Raw genomic sequence first — 21,091 nt, forward strand, 5'->3', positions numbered from 1 at the left:
TGTCAAGAGTGTGTTTCGAAGGGAGACCAGAATGCTCGGTTAATGACCCCAAAGAACTGGAAATGGACTTGAACTTACTGACAGTAAGTAGACATCACTAATCCAAGATTACAGTCATACACCATGAGGCAGCAAGGCGGGATAAGAGAGCTTTGGGATCAGATCTCAGCTTTTTCCACTCGTTACTTCTGTGGTTTTAGGCAAGTCCCATTTCTCTGAACTTCAGTGTATTGATCTTTGCAATGAAGACGTGCTTTCCCTTGGTGGGTTGCTGATGGGATTGGCGATAATGTATATATATAAAGCATCAACGTGTCTGCCAACACTTAGATGACTGGACTGCTCTTACGGGAAGAGTCTTCTATTACTTGTTTAGATATGGCCAACTTAAATATCAAGTATTCCCATAACAATCCTTCCCGTTTGCTTTGTCAAATGAAAATTAAGGGGGGGCGGTGTATATATTTCTCGTAACTGCTTTAAGAAGGTGATGGAGATAGTAGGCTGGTGGACTGTGGTCAGACTGAAGCCCTGGGGAACAGATGGGAATAGATCATAAAAGTTGTGGCAATGGGCGATAGGAAGGGTGATGAATTTAAGAGATTTCTGTGGTGAGGGGAGGGGATCAGAGATGAGACGGAGTTTTCAAGCCTGGGAGCAGGGAGATGACGTCATTAACTCACACGTGAAAACAATCAGGAGAAAAATGTAAAGGTTGGAGTAGCTTAGATGGTGAGGTGGGAGAATAATTTGGTTTGGAATTATGTTTGAGGAAATCCAGGTGGAGGTGTCGACCAGATTGCTGGAAAAAGTGTTCTGGAATCCCTGAGAGTAGACTAGATTACTTGGGGAACATACCAAGGACAGAGCTTTATGGGCCTCAAGAATTAAGGATGGGGGGCACCTGGGGGGAGGCTCAGTTGGTTAAGTGTCTGGCTATTGGTTTCGGCTCAGGTCATGATTTCCTGGTTTGTGGGTTTGAGCCTCAAGTCGGGCTTCACACTGACAGCACTGAGCCTGCTTGGGATTCTCTCTCCCTCTCTCTCTCTCTCTTTGCCCCCCTCCCCAAAATAAATAAACTTAACAACAAAAACAAAAAAAATTAAGGATGCAGGAAGAGGAGAGGGACTCAGGGAACATTCTCAAGAAGAGAAAGGCCCATAGATAACATTGGTTCTTAAGCTTGAGGGCTTGTGAAAACACCAATTGTTGGTCCCCACCTCTAGAGTTTGACTGGGGTAGAGCCAAATAATTTGCATCTCTCACAGGTTCCCTGGGGATACTGAAGCTGCTGGTTCAGAAACCACACTTTGAGAAGATCAAAGGGGTTAGAACCTCTGTTAGAAGAATTGGTGACCTGGGGCAAGTGGGGAAGGGTCAAAACTGCCACCTTAGTGACAAATTGAAAAGGAGCCAGTGCTGGGGCTTTGAGAGCCCAGCTCAGGTTAAAACCCACAAGTGTATGGTGGGTGAGTGTGAGCAAATAAAGACATGTTTCTGGATGCTCCGAGCCAGCTTTTCAGGAGCAGGAATGGAGCTGCCAATGATGAGATTCATCCGGGCTGGGGAGCCGATCAGGGGCTGGGACAGGAGGCAAGGAGCCAAGAGGAAGGAGCATAATCGGTGAGAATTTAGCAAGGTAAGCTTGGCCTTGAACTCCACTTCCCATCCCACCTCCGCCCATGTCGTCTGTCTCAGGGAGAGGCTCTGCCTTCTTCCTAGTTGCCTGAACCTCAAATCTGAGCATTCTTGCCTCCATCTGCCCCACCCTCTGCAGATCACCTGTCACCAACTCCTGCTGACCGCCAGCTCCCAAGGATTTCTCTAAGTCCCTCTACTGTTCTGCACCTTCACATCTTATCCAAAGTCAGTCCGCCATTGTCCGTCACCTGGGTTACTACCAGACTCTCTGCTCTTGTGTCCTTTCTGCAAGTCTTCTCTCTCCTTCTGCCCCTTCCTGCCCCAGTTCATTCTCAGGGATGCCAGGACGCATTCCATACTCCTGCGTGAAATCTTCCACCAGCTATCCCTGTTACTTTAAAGAGAAACTTTCAGGGCGCCTGGGGTGGCTCAGTCGGCTAATCATCTTGACTTTGGCTCAGGTCACACGATCCCATGATTCATGAGTTTGAACCCCACATCGGGCTCTGTGCTGACAGCTTAGCCTGGAACCTGCTTTGGATTCTCTGTCACCCTCTCTCTCTGCCCCTCCCCCTGTTGTCTCTCTCTCTCTCTCTCTCTCTCTCTCTCTCTCAAAAATAGATAAACATTAAACAAATTAAAGAGAAACTCTTTTTAAGGCTCTATATGTGTATTGTTGTTTCTCCCTACCACTCCAGTCTCCTGGTCTTGATTCTGTCCTTTTGGTACCTGTCCCTCCCCCCCTCTTTGCTCCCCTTATATTGAATTCCTGTATCAAAAGATATTTTCACCTTCAGGCCTTCCAGCTTGTTATTTCTTCTGCCTGGACTGTCCCTTAACTTCTGGCCTTGGTGACTCCTTATCCTTCCAGGGTTCCCGTAGTCCACTTCTTCTGAGAAGCCTTCCCTGCTCTCCTAAACCTGGTTAGATGCTCCCTTATGTTAGCATTTATTATAGGATATGTGGTTGCCAGCTGTTCTGTCTGTTCCACCTGCTGGACAGAACATTCTGTCAGGGCATGAGCAGTCACGTTCTTGCCATATCTCAGCACCTAGCATGGTGCCGGGACCTTAGAAGACATGCCAGAAAGGCTTGTTTATTCCCTGCAAGAGATCAGAGGTGTAAACTCTCTGAGCCCAAACGCTTGGAGCTTGAAATGCATTCCCTAGCTTTAAGTTTCACCCCAGTATAAGAATGCCATGCCTGTAGTTATAGAGGGAGTCTGGCCGGGGAAGAATGATTCACACGCATACAGTAAATGTTGATTTTATTTGGAGGTGAGCCTGTTTTTCTATGTGTAAGTACAATAGTCTGTAAAAATAGGTACCTCAAAATAAGACGGCTCTTAGCCTATCTCCTCTGCCCTCTCTCTCCACACCACCCACTTTGGGAAGAAGTATTGTTGACTGAAAATATGCCATATAATAGTCCACTAAAGAAAGTCGTTTGATATTTGCTTCTTAAAAACAACAGTAATGACGGCAGTAAAACTACCCTGAAGCCAGGAGCCTGAGCCCCAAATCTCTCCTGAGTGTTCACAGCTAACAAGGCCTCAGGGAAGAAAGCTAAGTTTTTTTCAAGGTTTTATTTTAATTAAAAAAAATATATATATATTGGCTGATGTTCACTGTTGGGAGTTCTTACAAAGCATCCCCTCTGCGCCCCCTCTAGGCTGTTGAAAATGCATGCTTTGGCTTGAGTTTTCCTGTGGGACCCCCAGCACGGCACCCAGGTGACTAGTTAGTGGTACCTTAGAGCCAACTCCTGGAAGAAAAGGGGCTGCTGTCTGAAGCCCTTTATGCGTCTCGTGTGACTGCGCACGGCCCTCTGCATCTAACCCTTGGAAGTTCACCCTCTACTGTCCCCAGAACCTAACCTCTGACAGGGACGTCTGAAAGCTGAGAAAGTTCTATCACCAAGAAAGTGCTTTTCCCCACCTGCCAGGGACCCCTGAGCCAGAGCAGCTCATGCCCAAGCCAACTCCGGCTGGAACCTGGGGTTTTGGAGCAGTGGCTTGCTTTGGTCACCAGCACCCAGTCCCTTCTTTTGACTTCAAAAGAAGCCATTGCTGGTATTTTTCAGCTCCCGCCGGTCAGCACCTTCATTTCTCTGCAATGTCTCCATATTGCAGCCATGAGGCTTGTTTGTAGGCCACGATGCTGTAAGAATTACAAGACAAACAGTTGGAATGGGGCAAAGGGTGTGCCTTTTCCTTCCCACCAATGGCCGCCTTTTTATCACCTATAGACTGAGAGGCTCTGACCATTGTCCCCAGAATGTTGTTCTGAGTGGAGAGAATGGCCCATTCCAGCCCTATAATATCTCAAGCCCTTTGCATCTACATTTTCCTTTTCCTGAAATCTCTCTCCATCTCACTACTGCCTGATGAACTCCCACGTGTATTTCAAGATCAAAATTGGGCTAATCCAAGCAGAATTCGCTGCCTCATCTTCTGTCCTTCCATAGCCCCTTTATCTGTTCCATAAATTCTCATTACATTGTTTTCAAATATTTGTAAAAAAAAAAAAAAAAAGGGGGGGGGGGAGGCCTGGGAATTAGGAGCTCTGAGTTGAAGTCTTGGATCTGTGTGACCTTTGGCATGTCCTTCCACCTCTGGGATCCTCGGTTTTCTCATGAGCAACCTTTCTAGGAACCTCAGTTTCTAGGCTACAGCAACCTCTTCCTGGCTGATGGTCAACACCTGGAAGCCGCTGGATGGGGTGCCAACTTAAGTCCAAACCTTCTAAGGGAAAGCTTTGTGGGAACTTCCGAAATCTCTGATGTCCCACCTTCCATGAGTCCCAGAGCTCTACAGGGAGGAACACTCACTGTACTTGAGACAAAACTCATTGTATTAAAGAGCTGGCGGGAAAGTCCAGACGTGGGCCGACACCAGGTCGCAGCCCTGCCTCTGCAGCTGACCCCCACTGTAGACCCCAGTAGCAAAGCCAGGTGGCGATGGCCAGCCACTGCCTTCGTGGTCAGCCGACAGGCAGCTCTGGGATACGGGTGGCCAGCAATGCTGGCTAGTAGGTGCCACACCCTTCCAACAGATCATTCATTAAACAAATACTTTTTGAGTACTTCTTACAGGCCAGGCTCTCTGCTGGACACAGATGATATGTGCTGAGCCAAACGGCCATGGTTCCTCCCCTCAGGGAGCCTACAGTCTGGTGGGCAAGCGTATGAAAAGATAACCCCTAACCGTCAACTATCAGGCTATGAAGGAAAATGGAGGAAGCTTTGGGAGCATATGATAAAAGGACCTAATTTAGATTAAGAAAGGGATTTGTCTCAAAAGCTTTTTGAGAAAATGCTGCTTAAGACCACATCTAGTTGGGTTAAGAAGGAGGCATGGGCGCAGAAGGGGGAAGAGCAGGAGGGGTGGCTCCTGGGGCTGACACCTGGGGTCGCGGAGGGTGGTTAGTGACAGAAACAGAAATTACGGAGGTTGGCAAAGCCAGGTTACAGAGGACCTTGTGGTCCATGGGAAGACATTGGGTTTGTATCCTAACAGCGGTGAAAGCCAAGAGCAGAGCTTTGAGCAGGAGATGATGTGATCTGTTTAAACACTTGAAGGAAATTGCTCTGGGCACCTGGTGGAGAGAGGATGGGAGGGAACAAGAGTGGACATGGGAGGAATGGTCCAGAGGCTAATCCGGTCGTTCAAGTGCTCTGGCCTAGGGGTGGTAGCAGTAGTGATTTAAAAAAAAAAAAGGATGAATTTGAGGACTGTTTTGAAGGTAGAGTCAGTGAGGCCTGACGGATTGGAGGTGTGGGAGATGAAGATGAGGGCAGACTTCGGTGACAGTTCCTCCCCCGGGTGAGTGGTGGTGCCATTTAGGGAGGCGGCAAAGGCTGGAGGGGGAGCAGGCGTAAGAAGGTGTCAAGAACCCAATTTTGGAAACTCGGGTGGTAATTTGAAGTCTTGAAAGTGCTTTAGATTGCTTCGAGAGAGCATATGAAGCGAGAACCCAGAGCAGAGCCCCAAAGCATCTTCCATTTGGAGGTGTGTAGAGAAGAAGTGATGAGGTGCTGAGAAAGCCCAGTGACGGCCAAGAGCGAGCACGGGTGCTGGGGCCGCGGAGAAACCACGTGGGGTGAGATGAGGGCTGAGCGAGTCCACTGGATCCAGCTTTGAAGAGTGGTCGGCGGCCCTAGTGAGAAGAGCGCTGCTGGTCGAGGGGGGACCTCGGACGTCTGGGCTGAGAAGTGAGTGGGCGGTGAGGACGCAGGCAGCAGGTGCACACGAGCCTTTGCAGAAGCTGACCGTGAGGAGGAGGGTGGGGAGAGAGAGGGTGGCCGCTCGCGTGTCCGTTCCGGTAAGAATTCAGGAGAGCGCAGCTAGCCCGCGGAGGGAGCTCTCTAAGGAGACGGCCACAGGTGGCACCCTGGCACCTGGTGACTCTACTAAGAAGCAGTGCGGTCTGGAGGATCAGAGACTGCCTGCGTTCAAATCCTGTCTCTGCCACTTACGGGCTCTGAACCTTTGGCAAGTTACGTGATACCTCAGCGCCTCTGTATCCTTATTTGCAGAACAGTAATAGTAATTACGTCAGAGGGCTTTGGGGGAAGATTAAATTCATTAAAACATTGTAAGTAGTAGCTGGCACATGATAAGAGCTAGTTACAGGTTTGCTATTATCATTACTAAGAAACAGGTGGGGAGGGAGGAGAGGGATAGAGTGGCAAGTGGGTTGAGGACGGGCAGAGCCAGACAGTTCTTTCTTCAGCATCTCCCAGCTGCAAGAAGAGCAAGAGGGTGGGGCGCCTGGGTGGCTCAGTAGGTTGCGCATCTGACTTCGGACAGGTCATGATCTTGCAGTCCGTGGGTTTGAGCTCCTCGTCGGAGCTGACAGCTCAGAGCCTGGAGCCTGCTTTGGATTCTGTGGCTCCCTCGCTCTCTGCCCCTCCCCCACTTGTGCTTTGTCTCTCAAAAAATAAATAAACATTAAAAAAAAAAAAAAGAGAGAGGAGCAAGCAGGAGAGGGCAGGTTCTCACAGTCACGTGAAATGGGCTCACTCTGGTACCAGGCAAGCCTGGGTCACGGTCCCTTCTGGCAAGCAGGCTGTTGGCAGCTCTGACCCAGGGACCCCTCCTCTCCGCCTTCTGCCTCCACTGTGTCCTCTGCCTCCCTGCTCTGACATGCCTTCCTGGGCTTTTATGTCATTGGAACGTAGCTTTTCTTTCTGTGGTTAGAAAGCTCTACTGGTTTTCCCTGTCGCTGTCACTTGATGATCGATGGTTCAGCCTTGGCCTCTTCTAGCTGTAAGAGTTTTTCAGGATCTCGTTTATTTAGTGACTTCACGGGAGGGAAAGGTAATGGAAACACTCCCTTTATACCAGAGTCCTCAATCTTGGTTGTATATTCGAATAACCCAGAGAGCTTTTAAAAAGGCCTGGGCCCAGGCTGCTCTCCCGATCAACCGAGTCAGAATCTCTGGGGGTGGGATCCAGACATCAGTGATTTTTTCAGCCTTTCTAGGTGATTCCAGCATACAGCGAATGAGGCTTTATTTGCACATGTGTCTCTTTACTGCTGAATGGCCACAAGACAGGGAAATAATTAGCAATTACTTAACGTGCCTCATTCACACAAGCACTCAAGTACTTACTCGACTGATACAAGATTCTGTCCCTGCATCTGTGATATAAGACTCTGTGCACGGAAAGTATGGCCAAGTCCAAGTGCGTGTTACACAGCGCCCTGGGGTGAGACGTTCAAGGTGGCCCACCTCCTTCATGTGCCCTGAAGTCTCTTAACAAAGGCACAGGATCCCACTTAGTACACACACGAAGCAACAAAACTGTGGGAAGGAAAACGACTGTTGCTATTTTCTTATGGCTTTCATTTGTTCGTTTATATCTCTAGCTGTGCCATCCATTAGACTGGTTTTCTTTTGTTTTCCTTTGTTTGTTTGTTTGTTTGTTTGTTTAGGTTAATGAGAATATTTCGCCCGTGTGCCAAATAGGGCTGGGTAAACTTCCAAGTGGCACAGCTACTAATCCATTACTCACTTGGACAAAAAACTGGGGCTCCTGACGGATGTGCATTGCGTGCTAAGTCTTGGTAGCTAAGCCCAACCCATTCAGCCAAGACTCGCATGAAAATAGGGGCACAGGAAGAGGCCTAAGGGCTGGGCAGTCTGAGGACAGGTCTGGCTCAGTCCCACACCTTGAAAAAATGAGAACTGGGCCAAGAAGGCCCTCATAATCATGCCGCTGCTTACACAGATTCTCAGCTGCCTGCCTGCCTTCCTTCCTCCCTTCCTTCCTTCCCTCCATCCCCCTCCCTCCCTCCTTCCCTTCCTTCACTTCAAATCTTTCTTTTCTCAACTATGAAATAGAGCAAAGAGCCTTCATTATTGATGGCTTCTGTCCAAGGAGGCTCAACCTTCTATGTAGGCAGGGACCTACATTATGATGTGATGTGAGAATTCCAACAAGGGTCTTCCCCCCCCATCCACTTCCCACTTCTTTCAACCTGCCTTCAGTTATTTTCTATTCTGCTGCCTGTAATGCCACCATTATTGATGTGTAGACTTCTCTGTGCTACCAGGCAGACCCTTTAAAATGCAAATCTTTGGGGCGCCTGGGTAGGTCGGTAGGTTAAGCTTAAGCGGCCGACTTCAGCTCAGGTCACGACCTCACAGTCTGTGAGTTCGAGCCCCTCGTCGGGCTCTGTGCTGGCAGCTCGGAGCCTGGAGCCTGCTTCCGATTCTGTGTCTCCCTCTCTCTCTGCCACTTCCCTGCTTGCTCTCTGTCTCTCTCGCTCTCAAAAATAATAGACATTAAAAAAAATTAAAAAATTAAATAAAACAAAATGCAAATCTTTATCAAATCCCTCACATGTTATGGTGGGTAGGTTTATTGTATTCCTTTCTCCTCTGGTGGGAGTGATACAAGCCTGAGAGGACCTCACTAAATGAGAAGGGGTAAACAGGCCTAAACAGCTTGAAGCTGTGCTAACGTAGCGGTCACTAGCTATGCCAGCCGCTCAACACCTGAAATGTGTTCAACCTGGGTCCAAACTGAGATGTGCCATCAGCATAAAACACGTACCAGATTTCAGAGACTTAGTGAAAAAAAAAAAACCAAAAAAACAACTCATTGATTAATTTTGTAAATTGATGACATGTTGGAGTGGTATTTTGGATATGCTGGGTCAAATCCAATGTGTTACTAAAATTAATTTCACCCGTCTTCCCATTTTTAAACGTTACGAGACAGTTTAAAATCACATACATGGCTTGCTCTTAGGACTCACGCTGGACAGGGCTGGTCAAGGACCATCTTGGTGAGGTCCTAGGCTAGTGCTCTTACCGTGGAACCGGACTGCCTCTCTTGGGCTTCTCCAGCCTTCCTCCTGCTTGTTATCTCCCTGACCTGAGTGTTCTTATTTTACAAATGAGATGACTCCCCCACAGAGATCAAAGGAATTGCTCAAGTCCTACCAGGAGCTCCCACAGTCCAGGGGCATGTGAGATTCCGGGGCACTGCCAGGTGCCCAGCCCTTGGGGGGCGTGGAGAGAATACTAGGAAGTGAGGCAGGATGATTCTCCTCTAAAAGGACCTCAGAAAAGACGTTGGAGTGGTTCAAGAGGATATCTAATCCCAGCCTCTAATCAAAAGGAAGTATAAAACTGCCAGGAAGTAACCAGCTGATTGTGGCCCTCTATTCATTTTTTACGAGTTCGGGGGTTTCCCAGATTGGCAGATTATTAGCTTGGGAGAACAGGAGGACTTCTTATTTATGGGAGAGCCCACTCAGAACCCACTGCATAAATGCTGCAAATAAATAATTCTTTATGATAATAGACTGGAGATGGTCCAAGAGGCCCTGACCTAAGCCCAAAAGCCCCAGCCCAAACCAGACTCTCCTTTCTTACCCAATCGGGATGATGGCCAGGAAGGAGAGAAAGGAGGAGAGAGCAAAACAGGTGCCCATGAACTTCTCCATGGTGAGCTGATAGATCTTGTTATACACCGTGGACGTCACCACCCCAGTCAGAGCCAGGGACAGCTGCAGGATGACGAACACCTTTCCTGTGGAAGGGACAGAGGTTACCAAGAAGATATGTTGCTGTCCCTTCCATTTTAGCTGCTAGCCGAGTCTCTAGGGAGCTCTCAGGAGACTCCGCATCCTTCCCAGGGCCGCCTCTCAGTCTTGGCTCGTTCCAGCGGGACTCCTGGCTCCGTCGGCTGCATCTTCCTGCAGCCTGCGGGTAGCAGTGTCCTCCTTTGACGGTGGCTTTTCAGTGACCGACTTTCTGAGTCTCTCCCATCCTCCTGTTTTCACCCCCCCTGCTCTAATGGACACCGGAGTGTTCCTAGAGTATTCAAGGCTGCTTCTGGCACCGTCTCATGGGCCTTTTGCAAGTCCGAACCCTATGCCTCAAGCCAAGCAGCTCTGAAACCGGCCGGGCAGAGAACTTCTGAGAGATTCCTTTCACTCACCATAAGAGGAGTCCTTTATGAGTTTGGACATTGCCGATCGGATGGTTGTGACGGGGATGAGAGCGAACAGCATGACAGCTCGAGCTGGAAAGAAATCACAAGAGAACACCCCTCGTCGTGCCCAGGCTTGGCCAAGGAGTCAATCGGAAAAAGCAAAAGCCTCACCAGGAACCTCCCCCTCTCCCCACAATCCCCATGGGCTCGCCCCGCAGGGAGTGGTTTCTCTGCCTGCAGGCCGACACTCTCTCTGGGGCGGGCTGAGCCCCTGAGCTCTGACGGTGCCATAGATGCCGCAGACCCATCTGCGAGGTGGCAGGGCACAGCTGGCACGGTGACGGGTAGCGAAGGGTGTCTTCGTCGGCAGAGTTACGTGGCATCTAGGGAAGTAGAGCTGATGTCACGGGAGTGACTTTAGGCTCCTCTCCTTGTCCCTGGGACAGAGGTGTCTTCTGTCACCATGCATGAAGCCCTCTGGTAGACAGTGCCAGGAACTTTGGCAAACTGCATCCAGGAGTGTATACCACACGTACAGCCGCCACCACCTTTCCTTCTCACGTGCCTTATTCCTAATCCCAATGTGCTGTGTGTTTAAGTGTGTGTGGGGGGGAGAGGGGGACAAAGGTAGAGGTGGTGAGAGGGGAAGGGGAGAGGGGTACTCTGGCTTTTGCACGTGGCCCGTTTATCTGGGAGTCGGCCAAACCTAAGTTGCCATTTTGTTAGGTGTCTTCTGAGATGTGTGACCTCAGCCAAGGGAGAGCCTCTGATAACCGTGTAGAGTTGTTTTTTTCTAATGTGTTAGCCACTGGCCACGTGTGACTATATGAGTTAATTAAAATCAAATCAAGTCAAATTGAAAATTCTGGTCCTCAGTTGTACCAGCCCCATTTCAAGTGCTCAATAGCCACACATGGCTAGCGGCTGCTTTTATCAGACAGACCAGATTTAGGACATTTCTATCAGTGTAGAAAGTTCTGTTCCAACATTGGTCTAAAGAGCTCTCTGCTTGTGGTTGTCCGACCTGTGTCCTCAGGTGGAAACTTCATTCTGCTTCCTTGAAAGAATTTATTACATTGGCTGTGGAAGGCATTTGTGCCTTTTTTTATCCATTTTTGAATAGCCCATGCTTGGCCCCAAATGACTTTAATTAACGGACCTTTTCGGCCTGATTACCTTAATGTTTTATCCCTTTAAAATTGGAGAGAAGAAATCCAACCCCATCTCCGAAGGCCAACCTGAAACCTTCCCTCCTGACCACGGGCCCCACCGACCAACCTCCGCTGACTTCCTAGAGCCACAGGCATCACTCTGAGGCCACTTCGGCAGGGAACACAGATGGCCCAGTAGACAGTACAACTCAGATGAACTCAACTGCACATGATCCTGACTCCCTCGTAACTTCCTAGGCAGGGGGTATGGTCTCTGCTGCTGAGCTGGGGACACCCGGACCACAGCATCCCTGGTGTCGGCCCCACAACTCAAGGGGCCGGCCGTGCCCTCGTCCTGCCTCCCCGAGAACGCCAGACTCACCAATGTAGAACATGTATGTCTCTTTCACGAAAGCCAAGAGGAGGGCTCCCGACCCAAAGGAGACCATCCCAATCACGATCATAGTGGTGTCCCGGAAGCAGCGGGAGAAGAGCAGGACGCCCAGGAAGCTGGTGATGAAGATGGTGTACCCGGCTGCCATACCATAGCCCACCTGCACTTGATTCCACCTGAGAGGCTCCCTGAGCACAAAAAGGGGCATCACGTCCACGGTGCCCACCACTGCCAGGTCATATATGACGGCACCCACAAAGAGCAGGGCGATGACAGTCTTTTTGGGCACTGCTTTCCCGGGAGATGGAGGGTACCCCTCCACACCCTGCTTGTCTGACTGATCGGGGTCCAGGGTACGATACGTGCCAATTGTGCCTGACACCGTATCCACGGCGGGGAGTGCCGTCCTGGGACTGGCCGTCGACTCGGGGACCTTCAGTACCAGGAGGCTGTACACAAGTGCAAAAGTGGCACAGCTCACGCTGCAGGCCGTCAGCACCAGGCCCTGCCCCGAGTGGTGCCCAGTCATCTGCTTGAAGAGGTGCCCCGAGGCCATGCTCCCGCAGAATCCTGCCAGGCCCAGGATCAGGTCGAGGAGGATGAGGCGCAGGGAGCGGCGGTCCTCGGAGGAGCCGAGTGATCCCAGGGCCATGACGCCCGACCAGAAGGCGGAGAAGCCGCCGCACAGCCCGTTCAGCGCCGCCGCCCCGTACAGCACCTCCACGGGCCAGTCCAGCAGCACCTTGAGCAGCAGCCCCAGGCGGGAGAGCAGGAAGCCCAGCAGGGACACGCAGATGGAGATCTTGCGGTGGTAGCGGTCGCTGAGCCAGCCCAGCCCGTAGGCGGACAGCAGGGGCGTCAGGCCCGCCACCAGGTTGTAGACGATGTAGAAGTTGGAGATGGCCCTCTGCTGTTCGTCCTCCAGAGCGTCCCGGGGCGACGGGCTGGCGCTGTGGTTGGAGGAGGCCCCGGCTCCGGCTCCGAAGGACGCCTTCACCACGAGGAGCAGCCCCGCCTCGTAGAGGGAGGCGGCCACCTGCGTGGACGCCACCACGGGCTCGATCAAGGTCCTCACCCGGAGGCGAGGCAGGGGGCCGCTCCACGGGCAGGTGGCCTCGGGGCCCATGAGGGCTCTCGGAGACGGGCCGGAAGGGCTGGCCGGACTCGGTGCGAGCGCGACTGTGCGCCGTGCTCCCGGGTGCGCGCGGGACAGGGCCGAGCCGGGGCGCGTGTGACAGCGGCCCACCCTGTGCCGGTGACCCCCGGGCACGGCCACTCCTCCCGGCCTTTTAAGGCCGCGCCCCGCCCCCGCCGGCCGAGCAGGGCTAGCGGCCGCCCAGGAAGCCGGGCGCCGGGGAGCGCACCGCCCGTTTCGGCCCCCCGCGTCGCCACCCTCCGGTCGCCGCGTCACGCTGCTCCGGCGAGCGCGGCCGCCTGACGAGGGCCGATTGCCCCACAGCCAGGCGTGCCCCGACCTTCCCCTAGCTTGTCCCGGCGGCCAGGACTGAGACCCCCCCCCCCCCCCCCGGAAGGGAGCAAGATTCCACTGTTCCTCGAGGGCAGGTCTGGGCGCGTGGTGGGGAGGGCCTAGGATTCTGCCTGGGCTCGGGGCTTCGGTGTGAGGTTTTATTTTATTGGGTTTAAAAGCAACAGGGGACCCGTGTCGCTTGCTGTAGGGATCTGGGTAGCAAGACTTTGAGAGGAGCCCACTATCTTCTTTGAGATGTTGATTGCAGCTCTTTTGGATGAAAACCCAGCAGTGGGATCCCACGATCATAGGGTCGGTCTAGTTTTAATTTTTTGAGGAACTCCCATGCTATTTTCCATAGAAGCTGCACCATTTTGCATTCCCACCAACAGTGCACAAGGCTTCCAATTTCTCACACCCTCACTAATACTTGTTGTCTTGTTATCTTCTTTCTTTTTTTAATGACAGGGTAACCATCCCGACAGGTGTGAGCGATTTCTCGTTGTGGTTTTGATTTGCATTTCTCTGATGATGAGTGATGTTGAGTATGTTTTCATGCTGGTTGGCCACCTGTGTGTCTTCTTTGGAGAAATATCTATTCAGGTCATTAACTCATTTTCAATGGGCTAATAACCCAACTAATAATTGGGCTATTAGTTTGTTTTTGTTTTTGTTCTTACAATTAAATTGTAGGTGTTCTCTATATATTCTGGAGATTAGCCTCTATCAGTTGGAAAGCGTGCAATATTTTCTCCCACTTTGTGGGTTGTGTTCCACTCTGATGTTTCCTTTGCTGTGTAGAAGCTTTTTAGTTTGATGGAGTCCCACGTGTTTATTTTCAGGATCTCGAAGAGATGTCCGTACTCCTGTGTTCATTGCGGTATTGCTCACAATAGCCAAGATGTGGAAATAACCTGAATGTCCACCGATGGATGAATGGATAAACAAAATGTGATATGTGTGCATACAACGGAATACTATTCAGCCTTTAAAAAGAAGGAAATTGTGCAATTGGTGACATTTGTGAAACTTGAGGACATTATGCTAAGTGAAATAGGCAAGTCAGAGAAAAACAAATACTGCATGATGTCACTTACATGAGGTATCTAAAATAGTCAAATTCATAGAGTCAAAGAGTGGAATGGTGGTTTCAGAGGTGGAGGAATCACTAATCAACGGCATAAAGTTTCTGTTAAGCAAATAAAGAATCTCCAGAGGTCTGCTGTACAACATTGTACAATATGTTATATACTTAAAAGTTTGTTAAAACTCTCGTGTTACGTGTTCTTACCACAATTAACAAGCAAGCAAGCAAGCAAACAAACAAACAAAAAATCCAAACAAACAAAACCTCAGGAGAAGCTAGGCTCAGCCCTCTGACCAAGCCAAAGGCCTCTGGGAGAACAGTCCCGCTTCGAGTGCGTGCCTGCACTGGCGGGCCTGGAGTTAGCATGTGCCCCAGCCTGCAGGATCCAGCCTCAAACCTCAGGGCCAAGGGACAGACAGAGAGGTCCTGCCAGCCCTAGGTGTCCCTCCAGATGACAAAACTCTCTGGCAGGGGGTAGATCCCACCAGAAAGAAGAGAGTTGCCAGAGTCATCTGCTCCCGAATAAAATCCCCAGGACCCTTTCTGTTTCTTTGCAATTGCTCTTCCGTTTCACAGGCTCACTGCCCTGGATTGGCCTTAGCCCTCTGCTACTCTGGCTCCCTTGCTTCCTCCTTTAAGTACACACTTCTGCAAAAAGGATCAGGCTGATGGGTGGTGCAGGGGCAAAAATGTACCAAGAAGGGAGCGCCTGGGTGGCTCAGTCGGTTAAGCGTCCAACGTCAGCTCAGGTCATGATCTTATGGCTCATGGGTTCAAGCCCCACGTCAGTCTCTGAGCTGACAGCCTGGAGCCTGCTTTGGATTCTGTGTCTCCCTCTCTCTGCCCTTCCCCCATTGTTCTCTCTTTCTCTCTCTCTCTCTCTCTCTCAAAAATAAATAAACATTAAAAAAAATTTTTTTTAATGCCCCAAGAAGAAAGACGCTTCTTCAGGGTCACTGCAGGGATGGAGCATCAAAACACACAACCTGTCTCCTTGTCTGTTTGGCCCCGACACAGCCATGGCAGCATGGACCAGCAGGACCCTGAAGCCACACGAGGGAGACTCAGGTGTGCAAGGAGCATTTATAAAGTCAAACATGGAAGGAGGGACTAAACTCTAAATGAGTTTGTGCAGATATGTTTGCCCTGTAACTGAGCTATAATCTTCTATTCCCCTCCCGGTCACTGCTCAGCCCTTTGTGTCCGACCCAGACAACTCTGCCTTCTGCAAATAGACCCATCTCCCATCAAGATGTGCCCTGCAGTCCCCCTCAAAGCTTTCTCACTCTCTTCTTCCTCCCCTTGCCTAGGCCCACCTTGGGAGGTGCCGGTTTCACCCAGCCCATGCCTGGCTCTCCCACTCCATTCCTAACCCTGTTTTTTCAGAGGCTGCAGCGAACCAGTTCAAGCCAGCCTGTCCCTGTGCGGTGCAGAGGCTCCAGGGGATGGGTAGGTTACGGGGAAATGGTATTCAGCAGTCAGATATGGCCATGAGAATGGCAACCTGAACTGTACGGGCCACTTTGGCCATTTCATCAAGCAGTCTGTCTACTCTTGGGGTTGCAGACTCTAGAAGGTAGACTTTATCCTCCCTGGGAGGGTCCATGTTGTCTCAATTCTTCTCATCCTCTTGTGAAACTAAGGAAATTTGAGGGGCCTCTGAGAGAGTCCCCCGGGATCTAGGACAGGTCATCATGATGCTAGCCAGCCCCGGGACCCTTCAACCTTGGTCCTCATCCTCTGACCCGGAAATGAACTAGACCCCGGGGCAGTCTGTATGTCTGCCAGTTTCAGCCACTCTAGTTTGGATTATATTTTCATCATGTCCCACTACCCCCTCCATCTCTGACTGTAGGCTCCAGCTGAGTTAGTGCCTGGCCATCCTAGACTATTAGCAGGGTATGGCCTTGAGCCAAGTTGAACCCTGACCCTGCCACTTTAGTCTCTAGCTCAAGGTTGACTTTATTAAAGTACAAAAGTCACACTATTTGAGGAGAAAGGGACTTAAAAAAAAAAAAAAAAAGAGGAGCAGCTAATATTTACTGAGCCCTTACTGTGTTCTAAGCACTTTACAGGAATGAATGAATGTAGTCCTCCCAAGAAGTCCATAAGCTAGTCTATCACTTCATTTTATGGTTGGAGAAACTGGGGCCAGAGAGGTTAATTTGCACAAGGCCACACAGCTAGTAAGTTGGGAAGTCAGTGTTTGGCACTAGTCTTTGCAAGCCTATAGCTATTGGGAAAATACAAGCACTAGGGAATTTATTTGAGGGTGCCCTGTCAACCAGCACAGGAATGTGGAAAGGAGCAGAAACGCCTTAGTCATCATGTAATTATTATTGATCAACAGTGTATTACATAAATGGAGAGGAACAAAGGAGTGGATGGAACTTTATTCATCAAATGTATATCCCAGGCACTTTATAATCAAGTTAGGAAACACTTCTGTTTTCTTAACGGATGGCTCCAAAATTCATTTTAGAAAGGAATGGTGTTTGTTGGGAAAACACCTTAGATCGGTTAGAAGGTGAAATCCCCAGGCCTGGGTTTCAGCTATGGATGAGGCTCCTGAGAGGGGGTAGAGGCTCGGTGAGTGAGTTGAGGACAGGGACTCGTCTGGTGCTCTCCAGAGGGAGGGGCGGGGAGAGAAGCGGGGGGGGGGGGGGGGGGGGGGGGGTTGGGGGGGGTGCGGGGGAGGGGCGAGGGAAAAGAGGTGTGGGGAGGAAGTGAGTCTGGGGCATTGGTGGGATGGACCAGGACAGGAATCCCCCATGTCTGGGTGGTCAGAAGGACTTTAGAACAATAGAAATGTCTAATAAGGGTTTTAAGCAGATCGTTCGTTGTCTTCCTGTGTGTATGTGAACCCTTCCTGAGGCTGCTCCCTGCTCCCTCAGTTCTTTAGAAAAGTCTACTCGGGAATGTTTTGGTGGAGTGAGTGCTGTGTTTTGGTGGAAATGAGTAAAAAAGCTGTGGTTGGTGTCTGGGCGGACACAATGCTGAGCAGCAGGAGGAGGAGGAGGAGGACACCACAAGAACATCGATCTCCCAGGGATTTGCTGGAATCTGGAACAAGACTTAGGACTTAATAGGCTATGGACTTGGGGAGTTAGGCCATTGATCCAGATCTTGAGGACCAGGGACACCCTTGAGGTGTTATTCTCTGTTGTTAATATTTCGGGGGCTGAGTTCAGTCTTTTCCCCAGACATTGCAAATGAGGAAAATCAGATGCCCTCACGGACACAAAAATGTAATGGAACCAAGGGAAGATGTACCAACTCATCCTAGGACGCAGAGACAAGCCCTGTCAGTGACCATCCAAGCCCTGTCTGTGCAGGGTTTCCCAGTGGCCAGTCCATCACCCCCAGCAAGAGGCAGCCTCAGTCCCCTTGCATGACCACCAGCAATCTTCTGGCCATGGTTTTTACTTCCCAAATATAGCTGCACACACAGGGAGAAAGTGCTAGTGATTTGAATAGTTACTCCAAATAATTTCCTATGGTAAATTATTAAGTTGGCATTCTGGTTCATCTATCCGCCTTTGTAAGTTGGTTCACGTGGGCCTCTATCTGGAAATGGCTTCCTCTCCATGTGCTGACGAAATGGAGTTTTTTTTATAGTGTCAGGCTGAGAGCTGGGCCCCGTCTGTAATCAATGTATCAACATAATGAGTGACACCTCTTGGGAGATTGTCTCATCGGCCTTTCTGCTGGAGGCGGCCCAATTTTATAGGTGAGAAAACAGAGACTGAGAGAGCTTGCCATTTGCACAAGCTCGTACAGAGCCAGAATTCGCACCTGGGTTTGTGTGACTTCGGAGTCTGTTATTTTCATGGTGCTCCATTTCTGACATAATTGAATAGAAGAGAGATGTTTTAAAAATGAATTTCTTTGTTGAACACTTCCATCACATACTGTGAACCTGTTCCTGCTGAGGATGTTTTCAAACTCAGTGCTTCATTTGCTCATTCATTCATTATCCATCCATCCACCCACCCATCTACCTATCCATCCATCCATCCATCCATCCATCCATATACAAGCATTTTTTAAATATCAAGCCCCCTAGAAAGTACCAGGGATGCAAGATCCTCTGTCCTCAAAGATGTTTCAGTCTGTAGAGTTATCAAAAGGTACTTGTACTAATACTCCAGTTCTGCTTCACACATGAAGTCACTGATGCCAGGCCAGACCAGGCTCTTCTTTCATCACAGACTCTGGCTTTATAGGATTCCTCTCTACCCCAGGCTATGCTTCCAACCGGAATAGCTTCTTGAACAACCTGCTCAACACTGCAGAAGAAGAAAGACATCTGCTGGTTTTGCCGGTCAGGATACATTGACCCTTACTCTGGTAACAACACTCAGCTCCGGCCCATCACAGTGAGTGTCTTGGGATCACAGTGATTGGTTTAGAGAAGGAAATGTGACCCAGATTCAGACCAATAAGACTGAGGCCCAGGACTTTGGCTTAAATAGTTAGGGAAGAGAGGATTATTCTCCTCTGGTCTCAGACTGGTGAGGGTAAAAGCCTGGTGCTGGCAGCTGTTTTGCTGCCACCGGAGAGGAGCTCGCCAGAGATGGGAACCTGTACAGAGGAGAGCCTGAGGAGAGCACATCGAGCTACGCCTGAGGCTAAACCACTCCCTCTCCCTTCTAGTAACAAAAGCTTCTGCATTCTCTTTCGTAATTGCCAGTTCGATTCTGGTTTTCTATTAATTGCAAATGGCAGAGATTTGATGGAGTCAAACCCATGGCCTCTCATCTCTCGTGAACTTACCCCTTCGCGAGTCACAGACCCCCTTGGATTCTGGATCTGTTCATCAGCTATAGCTGTGTCACCTCCAAAACCATCCATGCGAAGATCCCACTCTGACTACAGCCTCTTCTTCTGTGTTGCTTGTTCAACTGCTTTCACGTCCGTGATTGTATGGTCCAATCAGGAGCCACATAACCCTATACTAATGTATGATTTTCCAAACCATAGCCTTTTCCTTCTCTTCCCTTCCTCTACTATTTATCTTTGATTTCTTGGAACATTATTTCAACAACACCCTCTAAAATAGATCAAACTCTCTGGTGCTTCTGTCTTTTCAACTCACATCAACCCCTTGATGAACCCAATGACCCGCTGGCATTCAAGTAACTGAGGACTGTTGGGGGAAGTGTCACCGTAGGGCAGATTTGAATGATACCTTCACTAACTCCAGTGACAGTCCAACTGTTTCACAGTCCACAGTCCTGCCTTGTTTCTCCAGCCAACCCTCAGTCTTTCATTCTCCAAAATCACATGTTCAGACTTTAGCCGTTCTTCTCAAGCTTTCAAGCCCTTCTACCATATTCTACTTTACTTCCAGCTCTTTCGTGTCAGAAAACAGGTTTTCTGAGGTCACCAGTGATCCCACATCACCCTACTGGACTCTGAGCAAACTTTGAGCATTTTGACCTCTTTCCTAGACCTTTAAGTTTATTCTCTTGTTTAGGTGACACCACACCCTCCTGGCTTATCTCTATGACCACTCTTCTCTTTCACTTTTGGAGATTCCTCAAACTCTAATCAGTCTTTAAAGTTAGAATTCCTCAGGCTCCTTTCATAGGCTTTCTCCTTAGTCGCTCCTCTAAATAATCTCATCCACACATGTAGCTTTAACTACCGTGTGTATGTGATGACTTAAGTTGTCTCCAAGAGAGACCCACGAACTACCTGCTGGATGTCTTCTCAACATAAGACCACACTCACCCCCATTACAGCATTCCCTATCACTGTGACAGCACTGTCATTCATCCAGATGTATAAGCTAGAAGATGAAAGATACACTTGATATCTTTCTCTAGCCTTCTTGACACAATCCCTTACAAAAGCATATTGATTTAACCTCCTAAATATCTCTAGATTCTAGCCACTTCTTTCTGTTTTTAGCGCAGCACCCTACTTTGAGTTGTCATCTCCTGCTTGGCCCAACACAATAAACTACTAATTGGTTTATCTGTATCCATTTTCATTCCTCTCCAGGACTAAAACCAGATTTATCTCTACACAATACACGTTCTGTTCTAAAGCTGAGTCCCCATACCAGTGGCCTGCCAGCCTTGCATCGTCTGGTCATTACTTACTTTTCCCCCTTCATCTTGTACCATGTTCCCTTCTTATTGTCTTTACTCCAGCCATATTGGCTTCCCAAGTGTTCTTTGCTCTTCCTACCACAGGCCTTTGCACATGCTGTTACTTCTATCTAGAACAGGCTAATGTCCTGTGTTTTGCCTAGCTACCATCTACTTATCGTTTGGGCCTCAGCTCCAGTCCCACTTCCTCAGGAAAGCATTTGCTGACTTTTCTAGATAAGTCATTGTTCCCCTGCCCCCATTATAGGGGTCCTTGGTACTATATAACTCCTTTTCTTGTCACAGTTGCAATTTTTACAGTGGCTCTGGTGATAAATTTGATTCATATATTTGGTGCCATTGGACTCTAAAATCAACGAGGGCTGGGACCACGTTCTTGTTGCCATCAAAGCGAAAACACATCATCTGGCACCTAGCAGCATGCAATTCGTGTTTGTCAAATAAGTGAATAAATACACTCCGTTGATGTTATCTGGGGAACCCATGGGTTTAGACTTTTAGAGACAGGAAGGCGAAATGTTAGTTATTATTTAGACCAGCCTCCTGAAAAAGCTGAGGCCCCAAGTCCTCGTTAGTAAGGACTAGTCTTTAAGTTCTGTGACTCAGACCTTCCATAGCATTACTCTCCCTGTCTCCAGCAGTGATGGTGGATAACACTAAACTTAACCCTCCGGCATCTTAGCATGGATTTGCAGCAGAGTAGCATGTGGCCATGGGGCTAAGTTTAACATCCTTTGGGATGAGACTCTTAGCCTCATCAGTACTCACTTTGGACAGAT

General features: G+C 49.5%; 1 protein-coding gene across 2 annotated transcripts; it reads right to left on the reverse strand.

Moving 5' to 3' along the window:
* Positions 1 to 2,891: 2,891 nt before the first annotated feature.
* Positions 2,892 to 13,002, reverse strand: SLC46A2 (solute carrier family 46 member 2). Of its 2 annotated transcripts, XM_060608985.3 has the most exons (4): positions 11,627 to 12,986; positions 10,100 to 10,183; positions 9,532 to 9,688; positions 2,892 to 3,800 (listed from the first exon to the last, which is right to left on the reverse strand). In XM_060608985.3, the coding sequence occupies exons 1-4, from the start codon at positions 12,762 to 12,764 to the stop codon at positions 3,743 to 3,745; spliced, it is 1,437 nt and encodes a 478-aa protein (XP_060464968.2). In that variant the 5' UTR covers positions 12,765 to 12,986; the 3' UTR covers positions 2,892 to 3,742. The 2 variants fall into 2 exon arrangements, with proteins under 2 accessions (XP_060464968.2, XP_060464969.3); XM_060608986.3 differs by lacking the exons at positions 9,532 to 9,688; positions 10,100 to 10,183 and having other exon boundaries at positions 11,627 to 13,002.
* Positions 13,003 to 21,091: the final 8,089 nt, after the last annotated feature.

Source organism: Panthera onca, chromosome D4 (genome assembly GCF_046562875.1).
Source record: "Panthera onca isolate mPanOnc1 chromosome D4, mPanOnc1 haplotype 2, whole genome shotgun sequence".
Classification (NCBI taxonomy): Eukaryota; Metazoa; Chordata; class Mammalia; order Carnivora; family Felidae; genus Panthera; species Panthera onca.